General features: G+C 48.4%; 1 protein-coding gene across 1 annotated transcript; it reads left to right on the top strand.

The window, feature by feature from the left end:
• The first annotated feature begins 501 nt into the window (after positions 1-501).
• LOC144153595 (uncharacterized) lies at positions 502-11,291 on the top strand. Its single transcript, XM_077685236.1, has 5 exons — positions 502-572; positions 2,007-2,090; positions 2,848-3,010; positions 8,229-8,363; positions 11,039-11,291. The coding sequence occupies exons 1-5, from the start codon at positions 529-531 to the stop codon at positions 11,144-11,146; spliced, it is 534 nt and encodes a 177-aa protein (XP_077541362.1). The 5' UTR covers positions 502-528; the 3' UTR covers positions 11,147-11,291.
• The last annotated feature ends 691 nt before the right edge of the window (positions 11,292-11,982 follow it).

Raw genomic sequence — 11,982 nt, 5'->3', positions numbered from 1 at the left:
TCATAGTAATGGAGGAAATGAAAAAAAAAAAAAAAAACACACAGTGAGGAGGATTATGACGATGCTTCCATGTCCACATCTTAAACCACGCAAGTGTTAGACCTCCTCGTTAACTTGAATGAAGCTTGCCGAAACTAACATTTGTGGGTATTAGACACTCTCCATAAAGCTGTTATAGGTTAAGTAATTTAAATCCATTGCTGAGGGTGAATCAATAGGAGGGGCAAGCACAAAAATCTTCGCGACTACGATGAACCCGGTGTGCGTACCCTACATTCCAGCTAAGTGTTACATATCCACGGCATAGAACGCACCCGATGCGGTGCATTGGACAACTCTTGATAAGGAAGAAAGTATGTTGCGTGCGAATGTTTCGGGATTGGCGCAGTTGTAATTGTGTTTTTTTTTATCTGAGCACACATTGTACATTGTAACCAACAGCCAAAGCTTCCCAAACCCAGACTGAGTTCCCTGTATGATTTGTTGTGCAGCGAACCGCAGCCCCTCTCGTCGTTGAATGAGCGCGTCATGAGCGCTGCCGAAGCAAGGAGGGCTCAACAAACTACCCCAAGGTCAGTAGTGGTAGCAGCTTTTATGACACCGCGTGCTGCCCTTTAGCTAATGTTGACTCATCCGCTATCGTTGCTCAGTTGTCTGAGTCGCTGATCTGTCAAATGTTAAAAAGATAGAAAATGGTGTACGACATATTCCACAACGTGCGCTGCATTAGAAGAAATGAAACAAAGAAAAACGCGTGCATTAGTAATCTCTCCCGCAGACCATGCTGGCCTTCCACTTTCGTTGAGGCGGCGTGGCAGCGGCATTAGTTTTTCAGCGAAAGTAGCTGCAGTGATTCTGACGTCGATGTTGTCGGCTGTAGTCGAGAACTGCAGAAGATTGGTCGCGGAACATGGTCTATAGAAACGCTTTCGCGACCTCATCTAACAATGCCGTCAAGGATCCTGCGCGGCCTTTTAGAGCGTCAGCTCTTAAGCGCCCGCCCCTGTGGTTTCGTGGCACCATCGTCGCCCAATGTAACCGAGCGAACGAAGAGGACAGTAAAGGAAGATGAGATAGAGCGAGCAGGAAGCCGAGGAGGCAAGAATAGAAAGTAAGAGGGGATAAGCAGCATGCCGATGCCGCGCAAGACCTGTGGCAAAGCCACGACTGGGCGTCTAGCGGTGCTCGAGAAAGGAGGCGCAAAACCAGGCATCTATGAAAAGCGTCTTGTTCCTTCAAGCTTAAAAAAGCGCGGAAGCCCCGTACGCGCTGCGTGCTGCACGTGCATGGGTCCTTCGTCGTCCTCTTCTTTGCGTGGCTCATCCGAACGACGTGCTATTTGCGCGGCAGGTTCAAAGACGATTTACAACATGCTCGGGCCGGGCGATGCGCTGCGGGATAACGGCAGAATAGCGCGCACCGTCGTGCATTCGCTGATCACGCGATTATTAGATGCGACGCTGAGAGCATCTTTTGTCGGCGGCCATGTCCTTCCTGCGTGCGTCCGTCGTTGTTGTCCGCACCGCTGTGCCACTCCACCTCTCGCCGTGATAGCGCGCCCTCTCCCCCAACATCTGTGGCGCGCGCAGTGCGGCGCGCTCTCTCACTCCGCCGGTGGGCGGCGCTGCGGTCGGCGCAAGCGCGCTGTGCGCATGTGCAGCGCCCTCTCTCTCTGCGGTCTCCTCTCCTTCGGGCGCGCTGCACATATAAGCGGAGTGCCGTGCTCCGGCCGGTCTCTCAGTCGACGGTCGTCCGCGCGACGCTTGCTCTCTCTCTCGCATTATCCGACGATTGCTCACGCAATTCGAGTAATCGACCCAACGGAAGCGCACAATGGAACCCCCTTCAGCGTCGCATCACACCAGGGTTCCCGCGAGGGGAGGTGGGCGCAATTTTTTCATGAGACGCAGCAACTGTGCGCCGTCGCAGAAGACTGCAGTTCTCACCGCGCTGAAATTTTGCATTAGGGAGTGTCGTTATCGTCAGGAAATTTTGTTTCTTTTCAGAGGGGCTTACTATGCCTGTACCGCGTACGCTGTCATCTTCGCCATTGCTTATGCGCCTTCACTGTTACTGGGAGTCGAACCACGGTGAGAAACGCTTTTATCCCTAGCTCTGCCATTTGCGGAAATCTCGTCCAGCGTGCGAAGAAATACGAGCGAGAAAATGACTAAACAGCCCCGAGCCAGCAAGAAAGAGGCGACGTATCCGCAAACGGCTGGCTCAGTGTTCGCGCGTATGTTAAATTAACGCCTCGTTAAAGTCTCGCTCTCTGTGGGACGCGTATGCCGGAATTGGCGTCTTTGGTTCAACCCCTAAATTCGACATCAGCGTGAAAGTAATGGAAAGTAATCAGCGTGATGTTGTAATGGATGAAGCAGGACCACCACGAGTTGATTGAACTTCATTTCATGTTTTGGATTAGGCAAGGATGGCACTATTGTTCTAAAAACAGGGCCATGTTGGACCTTGGCTAAGCTATTGGATCAGAATTACGGATCGAAGCATTTTATGGGTTTTCACACCGCAGAGATAGAACTATCGGTCTAAAAGTTGGAGGGCGCTTAAGAATATGGGTTATTTTTAAAATACCGAAGAAGTAAACTTTCGTTCAAGTTATGCGGAATTAGCATCGCTTAAGGTCTCATGACAGACTGGACATCAGGAATATGTGTTAGTAAATCTATTTATCTGAGCTTGGAACAAATTACATGCTGCATGAATGTCTTAGATAGCCTTAGATAACCTTGCTAACCAATGACCGTGTACCCAGGCAACCTGTTTACTGAGTAGATATCGATGTGTCCGAATTAAACCTCTCTGTTGATATGCGTTCTGCAAATGCAGGATAGCGCTCCTCGGCGCGTTGGTGTGGCTCGTGCTGGTGACGAGTATATTGACGCCATTACTGCGCGTGACTTTCGACTTCGTCCGCAGCATCTGGCAACAGCTACCGTGGGGTGTCGTGCTCTTCCTCGGAGCCACACAGGTCGCCTCCTGCCTGTTGCAGGTGAGCTGTTTTAACTGTAACCCGCTGTTCAGACCAACCTCGAAGCAGCGAGAAACCTACTAAGAACGATGAACGACGTTTGGCGGCTTCCAGTCAGCCGTCAGCGTCGAAAAGAAAGCCACATCACACGGATATGTGGGTATCGACGTTAAAGGAAACTTGTGATGGTGTTTGCATCATCAATAATGACAGGGCTCTGAACTGTTACATGGATTTCAAATGCAAACACTGGAATTCATTGCAGAAGTATTGTGGCGAAACTGGGTCGAGACGAATGTGCGGGCAATATTTTAATATAAAAGCTGTTTAATGTTTTAGTTCCACCGTCATGTGTTACCAGAAAACTCAGCCCAGCCAAGCGCACGTGAACGTGCGCCCAGTGCGGAGCTCACGGCATCGTTAAGGCTTGCGCGCGTCTTGCACCATGTGGGGAACTGGTAAAAAATGCCAAGAAAAGAAAAAGCGAGCGCACGTGAGCGTGCGCCTTGTCAAGAGTACCTAGCGTAGTCAAGCTCGACCTTCGAGGATAGTCTGCCCAAAATTCCCGGCCTGACATCTCGTGCGCTTTTTTCTGCCAGTTCACGTGCGTTAAATGGACGGACAACCGATTTTTGTCGAGTATATATTCTCTATCCCAAATGAAAGGGCATCACTTAAAACACCTTGACGAGAAACGGTTTTGCTGATAACGCTTTAGAACTTTTTAAATCGAAATTTTTAGATCTACGAGCCGTATGTGTCCCTCCCAAAAATAATGCTGGCAACCATGACAGAGTAGCTCGGCAACAAACTTTTGTCTGTATGCGAAATAAAAAAACGATATTTAAAAACTTGTCCCCAGCTAAAAAAAATTGAATGGAAGGCTTTCCTGTTCCTTTATGTGTGTTTTTAATGCAATGGTCTATTTTGCATGAATGCGCCATCTGTTGGGATAGACGATAGGTAGAATCTGGCTTCACGTTGTGGAGGTGGGAAGTTCGATTCTCCCCGGGCGCGACGTTTTTTTTTTTTTTTTTTGAAGCCGCCGTTGGCGTATTTGGAAACTGAAATCAAATATTTTGGCAGAACAAACGCCTCTGACTCAGGCAAAATCATCAAAGCTGCTTCACTGGGTTTGTTTAGTGAACGCTGCCGTTGATTCTGGGCATGGGGGCTCAGCTAGCCACACTGAGAGCACCCCAGCGATGGTGGGCGGCGTGTTTTTAAAAATTTCAAAATGTTTAGAAATACATATACAATTTAACCTTGTACAGATACTTGTGTTAAAAGGTTTTCAATACGTAAATAAACGTTTCAGCAGTTACAGTAGCTGCTAGGTTTGCAGGTCACGTGACAGGGACACATATTGTAGTGTCAAGCTTCGGCACTACGAACCGCCACCCTTCCGATTTCAGGAAGTTTGCTGCCAAATTAAAATTATTTCCCCCAATTTTTTTGGAAATTGCTTGTGGTTACCGGGCTATTTAAAACGCTGGCTTTCATACGAGCTAGAGAACATATACGCGACAAAAATCGGTTGTCTGTCCCTTTAAAGCCTGAACTGGCCCGCACAGACGCCGAGTTTGCGAAGTCGGTTGCCGTAGCGCGGTCTATCCTGCGAGAGATCTGAAAGGCTGTGGGAAAACTATCCTGGCCTGCCAGTCATAGAGAACTTTTAGTGGCACGTTCTGAAATTCATGCAACGTGCAAAAGTCGGGTGTGCGACGAAGGGAGAGGGGCCGCCAGCAACGCTGTCCCTCCAACCTTGCACCACAAGTGCTAGCTGGGCTAATTCTTGTTTCTCTAGTCGCTGCTTGTCTTTGCGCTGATGACGCTTATCGTCTTTCATTGTCGCCATCAGTCGCCTTGGATCACGTCTTCGAGCTGAGATACCCAACGTAATATCACTGTCAGCACCACGTGTCACTGCGTAGCGAAAGCGTTCCTGCTCATAATGACGCCTCTTTCGGGACTGGATGCCCTGGACTCTGGGGGAACGCAGTCGAGCCTTCTGCATACGTAGCCAGCGCAATATTCAGATGTCAGCTCCAACCACCACAGCAAAGCAGCAGCTGAAAAATAATCCTCGGTGACGACAGCTGATATTCGCGGGAAGAGGGCCATCTAATGGATTCGTCAGAAACCCGGTCGGAGGGAAACCCAGATGCTTCTTCTCGGAAAACGGATGGGGTGGAGCCGCCAAAGAGCCGGCAGCGCATTCGGCCAGGGAACAGCAGCAGCACTATTATCACAAGAAAAGCCCTGCGGGGAAGCAAATGGGGCTTCACTTTAATGGCCGAGAATGTGTACTTCAGATAAGAGACTTAACCAGATGGAGGAGAGCAGCAGTCGAACGCCCTACAATATATTTTACTAGGATACCCAAAAGTGGCAGTGTTCCTTTCGGTAAAATTCCTTCCTTCCGGTAACCCGTAGCCCCCCCCCCCTCTCCTAAAAGTATTTGGCTATGGCCCTGGTTCCGCTGACAACGAATAGGAACACTTCTGTCATTGTGAGACGCTTTCGTCCTGTATTTCACGTAAACAGACAGACAACAGCTGTTACTGGTTCGCAGATGGGTGAAAGTGCACAGCAACGTTTTCATTTTGATATGCAGGAGTACAAACTGGTGAACAAGCTCTTCAAGCTAATGCCGGACTCGTTCTGGGAGCGTCAAAGCTCACCGGGGGTTCAGGCCTTACTGGCGCTTTTCACGACCGTCATGGCCGAGATTATGGACAAGCGGGCGCTCACCGAGGTCATGGCACCCATTTTGCGGCACGTTGTGAGTTCCGAATGTGCGCACAGAATCGAGCAGGCTATATCGATAACTTCCTGGCGTTTAGGATGCTAAAATGTCTGGCCTTTCAGCACTACTACGCGCACAGATGCCAGCTTGTCCCAGTACATGAAACGAGTCTTGTGCCCTTAATTGTTATCGCACAAAAGAGGCAGAGGGAGAAAAGTGATTGTAATAATAACTTTATTTATGGAAAGAAGGCAGGAAGGCCTGGAGGAGGGAATGGAGGGAATAGCGGAAGAAAGAATACTTCAGCAAGTCATGAGAACCCGTAAAAGGTCAGTGTTCAACATCTATAGTTCACTTACCAATGACATGTTCCCGTGCCCTTTTTCACAGGAGCTGGCATTGGTGGAGTGTTCACTGTCAGGTTCACATGGGTTATTTAGAGAAGCAGTCATGAGGATAGTCGGTTCAGACCGTTACACTAGCTTGCACAAGCCGTTCGCAAATGCGTATTCGACGATCGCCTCAAGAAGGGAGGGATACGTTCTCACTCGCCACAGGTGATCTTCTGCCGCCGGTGGCAAAAGAATTGTTAGCAGTCTCTCCCAACTAGTAATGAAATTAGCACATTTCAAGAGTAAATGAACAAGTTCGGCGTCCAATGGCTGTTACCGTGACGCTAATGTATTATGTGTGTTTGTATTGCCTGTCGTGAATTCAGTCAGCCTGATTACTTTGCATTTTTTTATAAGGAGAACAGCGCAGCTTCATATTTGGTGCAGAGAATACTTCCAAGAATTGCTTCTGAATGAATTCATACTCCTAACCTGTTTTTTGACCGTGTGTGGGTTTTTGTGCACGTGCGTGTCTTGCGTGAGAGCTTGTGCGTGTGTTTTTCGTGTGCATGTGTGTGCGCTCCCCAGTGTGGGTATACTGTGACGAAACAAACATGCCTAAAAAGAAAATCAGCCTACAGAAATGGTTGTACGAGTGCTCCAGAGAGGAAATCGTTTCATACTGCAGGCAAAACTGATCGTTTCTCAACTTATGCGTCAGTCTATCTCCAAAGCATCGGCTGCGCATCTGTTCGCGTCACTGCAAATGTCGTCGTAAAGCCACAGTCTTCTGCCGTCACTGTCACATGACTGCCTCTCGAGTATCATCCGCCAAACTCTCCCGCTGTACCCTCCTGTCTCGATCCACCAATTGATGGTTTTTTTAATTCAGTTTTGTGCATTCGCACTGCTAGCGCATCATCTTTGATAATACTTAGACTTAGCGCTCGGGTTAAGAGCACGAGCCATGGGCGCGAGCTTTGTTCGTAGTTTGTGGTTGATGATGATGATAAATTATTTTATTATACTCGGTTACAACTAAAAAACGGCACCACCTCATGTAGTATATCACTCCGCCAAAGCGCCGGGCCCGTTGCGTCCGTGCGAGCGCGTTTTGAAAGGAGTTTGCTATGAATGCGTGATATCGTCTGCCTTGTCTCACGCAATTTGTTTGTCGTCACTGGAGTCATTTATAAGCATATTAAGTCCAAAAAATCACGGGAACGGCTCACGCCATGTGCAAAATATTCCCAGCAACGCCCTACTTTCTCCGCGCGGAGAAACATCCGGCTACGGTGATAAGGCACAGCGGCAACTTCCGGTGCCGTTCTTAAGTTGTCACCGAGTATAGGAAGGGGAGGACCGAAGGTCGCTGGAGGGCGAAGAGGGGGAATAGGGAGGTCATATTTCTAGGGACCATAAAATCACGCTCGCCAGGCCACTAGCAACGCCAAAGTGGGCTACGGTCACCAGGTGTTGAGGATGTTCGAGAATGTCCCTATGTATACAATGCTTCTATATCTGAATTTTGAAAAACATTATGGTTCCGTTTATGAATATGAAAAGCGGTCAAAAGGTTGTTTTCAACGTGTTTTTGTAGTTTGCTCTGGCAAAAGTTGAGCCCGCACCTACTTTTAATGAAAGGAACACAGCAAACACCAGTTATGTATTGCCGTTCATCCGCAAATAAGACTTCTATTATATTATTGCTGAAGCATGTTGACGAATATGGAGTACATTTCTAGATTTATCATACTGAAAATGCTTTCCATAATTAAAGGTCCCCCTTTAGAATTTTTTAAAACTGAATGGAGCGACAGATGGACGAACGGATAGATGGATGGACAGACAGACAGACAGACAGGCAGACAGAGAGACAGACATTGTCCCGTGTGAGAAGCCCATGTTTGTTACTAAGCTTATGGGGTCTAAATGTTAAGGAAAGCACACAAAAGCAGCTTTTTGGAGGGGAAGAAAATGCAGGGCTGATAGGGTTAAACAGGATGACGCACCTTTTTTAATTCGTGCGCGCTATTACCCACCGCGGAAAGACAACGGCACATCCATGAAGAAACTGCATGGGCACATCGATGATACGAAATGGCGTCTTCAGCTATCTAGTACTTACTGCACTCTTCCGAACTCGCCCCCTCTGCAGGCCGAGGTGAAGGGAGTGTACCCCGCGTACTTCGCGGTCCCGGTGATCATGGGGGCCTCGAGCAATGTCGTCATGCCGGCCTCTGTGCATCTGGCTCTCCTCCACGAGCTGGCCCGCGTGCCCTTCTGGATCCTGGTATGTATTTGCTACGTGTGGGGCGTGGTGATACGCTTTTTGAAGCAATACATTCCGCAAAAGTTCTATTTTACAGAGGCGTATTTTAATGCGTAGCATTTTTGCCAAGCACCGGCCCAGCAAGGTCCGTGTAGCACGCTGCATTCCAATAAAATGCAAATTTGGCGGAAGTAAAGCCTTAAGCGTTATAATCGTGTAAATGGAGGTAATTCGTCGGACAGGATTTTGAAAAGTCAAGAGATAATAAAAATTGCAAACTAAAATTTTCCACCGCACATAATCAAAAATTGGCGTTTTACGCATATCCCCAACAAACCTAAGTCCGCCAAATGACGTTCCAAATACGAATAAAATATGGCGACAATGGTGAACCATGTGACACCCTGTATTTCCACAAAAATGCGGATTTCGCGGAAGTAACACTTCTAAGCGTTATAATAGGGTAAGCAAACATAATTGGTCAAACAAAATCTTGAATAAGAAAAAGAGTGAAAAATTTCGTGGCGAAATCACAATTATGCATCTTATACGTCCCCCCCCCCCGCCAAAAAAAAGAGAAGAATAATGAAAAAAGTTCAGCAAGTGAACGTTAAAAAAACGTTCAGAAAACCAACTCTCCACTGCGCCTTGCATATTCGAAAAACAATAGCGAAGTAAAACAAAACAAGAACAATAAAATAATGCAACGCCTTCCCTTACTTATAGCCCAAATTGGCTGTAGGGCGCTCACACTTTAGACAAGCGGGATAAGAATGCTTTGCATCCGTCGATAATTTTCTTAATTTATGCAGTTTTTTCTCAGGGGAGTTCCTCTGATGGCAGCTAACCCTTGTTCCACACGATAAAAGTCTAACGATCAGGTTCATCTCCTGTATCATTGGTTGGTGGACGGGCTGTTCGGCTTGTGTGATGACATCTTTTCGTTGATGTCCTAGTGGGTGCATGCATGTTTTTGCAAGTGGTACCTTGAGAATAACTAGTCATTTGGAATGTCATTCTGTCGAGTACAAATATCTACTGGATGATCGCGTGCCTTTTTAGTGCGTTAAAAATTCTAACTGCCGTATTTCGCCACAGTGGTGTGTCCCGAGCTTGTGTTAAATGATGTTTTAGCGGAAACAATAAACCTTATGGAAGTAATGGCTCACGGGGACGATGTCCGCTAATAACGTAACTTGTTCTTTTTACTTTACTTCACGTAGGAAACTGAAGTCCATATTACAACCTTCCTTATTCGTATTCGGGACATAAGTTACGTTCCTTCACTAGTCGAAAGTACAGGTGCAGTATAACGCATCCTCTTTTCTGCCCGTTCCATAAGCTTAGTAACCCGCCGCGGTGCCTCAGTGGCTAAGGCATTGCGCTGCTGAGCACGATGACGCGGGTTCGATTCCCGGCCTCGGCGGCCGCTTTAGTGATGGAGGCGAAAAGCAAAAACGCCCTTGTGCACGAGATTTCGGCGCACGTTAAAGATCCCCAGGTGGTCAAAATTAATCCGGAGACATCCACTACGGCGCGCCTCATCGCCTGCGTTGCTTCGGCGAGTTAAAATCAGTCAATCGTAAGCTTAGTACAATGAGAAACAGAACTGAATTGTTGCTTTGGAAAGTAAACTGGCGAAGAGTTCTGCTCCGCAGGCATGCAAATGTTGTTGTTCCGTCTGGCCATGAATATGTTTAGTCGCGTTTGAGTCTCGTGTCATAGTCGTGTGTGCAAGTTGCTGTCGAATGTAGGGACACTTGATTCGTCAAGATGTCGTCTAGTGCAGCTTTTTAAATGCGGAGCATTTCTTAGTCGCACGATGTCGCGCTTCGGCGTCGGCGCCGTCCACACGCTCACTGCGCATGCGCGTCGCGTCGAGGCGCAGGTGCGCGTCTCTCCCCCGTACCCTGCTCGCTCTCAACAACAGGTGCGGCGGTGCGGGAGGAGCGCGTGTACCCCGTGCGCTCCGTCGCTCTCAACAACAGCTGCGGCGGTGTGGGGGGAGCGCGTCTGTGCGCGCATGCGTCGTAGCTACCCGTGCGCTGCGTCGCGCTCAACAGTAACGGCGGCAGGGCGTGTACACGTGATAACGGCGTGGTGGGTGCGTGGAAAGTTCGCGCGCTTGTGTACGGAAGAGTGCGCATGCGCGTCTCTCCCCCGTACTCCTCTCCCTCGAACGCGGGCGGTGTGTATATAAGCGGCGGAGCGCGCATTAGGAATTCAGTCAAGGGCGTATTTGCTTGGCCTTCGCTTGACTTGACGCTTTGCTTGACTCGAGTAGATGCGATGGAAGCAACGTCTTCACCAGTTACGCAATCGCACGACCGCTCCTCAAAGACCCCTTGACAGTGCACTTTAGCGACCACAAAGCAGTCATCCTCTCCGTCCAATACAACGACGGCACCAAGCAACAAAGACAGACTTTAACTTTACACTCCTTGCCTTCGCTTCTCCTTCATTCAATAAATAAGAATAATAAAGACGAAATAACGATTAAGCATTCCCAAACCATACCCAATTACGCAACATTCACGCGATACCCCCACCACTCTGCGACGCATTTACTCGAGTTCCCTCCGTGGGAAGATGCGGGCGGGTTTTTTGTGACTGCCCCCTCCTTTTATGCTAAAGAAAATTTTGATTTCATTTTTTTGATATTCTAATCAAAGTACATTGCTCTATCACCTTTGCAGCTTCTGCTGGGCCTGATCCTTAAGATGATTCTCGTGAGCTTGGCCATCGCGACCGTCCACATCGCGGATAAGGCTGGCTTCCTCGCCCCGCCTACGCTTCCAGAATGAACTGGCACCCTGCGAGGAGAACTACGTGTTGATATATTTTTCGTTTTGTTCATTATGGCATTTGTATTTTATATCTAATTTGTATCCACGAACGGAATAATTGCGTGTGAATGGTAAAAGAGACTGCGTATGTTTACTTTCTAAATCAGGATATTGCCTACTGAGGGCATCTTTAATGCTTTACCTGATGGACTTAGTGGAGTTCCTGTAAGTTGTAATAAATTGACTACGATGGCGCCATGTGCGCGAAATGAGCGAGATTGAGGATTAACGCGTTCTCGACGTGGCGCCCTGTTTGTGGCACGGCCTCCCATCGGGCTTCCTGTGCGGTGTCGCACACTTCAATCATCGAACCGTTCACTTGACCACAACACCTCCAGCATGGCGATGGCAAGAATGTTAACGTGTACGCCCGGTGCCAAACATTACCAAAAAACGATACCTGATCGTACGGGCATGTCGTCAGCCGACATGCGCTCTATTGTTGGCACCGTTTTGCTGGGTAATTGCACAGGTGAAAGCCAGCAAAGGGTAGCGTGCTCCAAAGGTTTCTAGTTTCCTTAGGTATTTGAGACCGCAGCTCCGTGCCTCTCATGTGCAATAGGCAATGTCCTTGCATGGCTACCTACGTGTAGTAAGTGAGTGAGTGAGAGAAAATGACTTTATTAAATGCCTGCAACAGGCGTAGTGTTGCCACTACGCTCCGACGAAGCCACTCGTGGGTCCTTTGGCCACTCTACTTGATGGTCACCGTCGCTACTCACTGCGGTGGTGGTCGCCCTGTTCCCCGAGGGAGGATGACGTGTTAATGCTTTCACTCTGATGCTGCCGTTAGA

This window comes from Haemaphysalis longicornis, unplaced genomic scaffold (genome assembly GCF_048455015.1).
Source record: "Haemaphysalis longicornis isolate Haplotype H1 unplaced genomic scaffold, Haemaphysalis longicornis Haplotype H1 scaffold_9, whole genome shotgun sequence".
Lineage (NCBI taxonomy): Eukaryota > Metazoa > Arthropoda > Arachnida > Ixodida > Ixodidae > Haemaphysalis > Haemaphysalis longicornis.
This window is presented reverse-complemented; position numbering and strand designations above follow the sequence as displayed.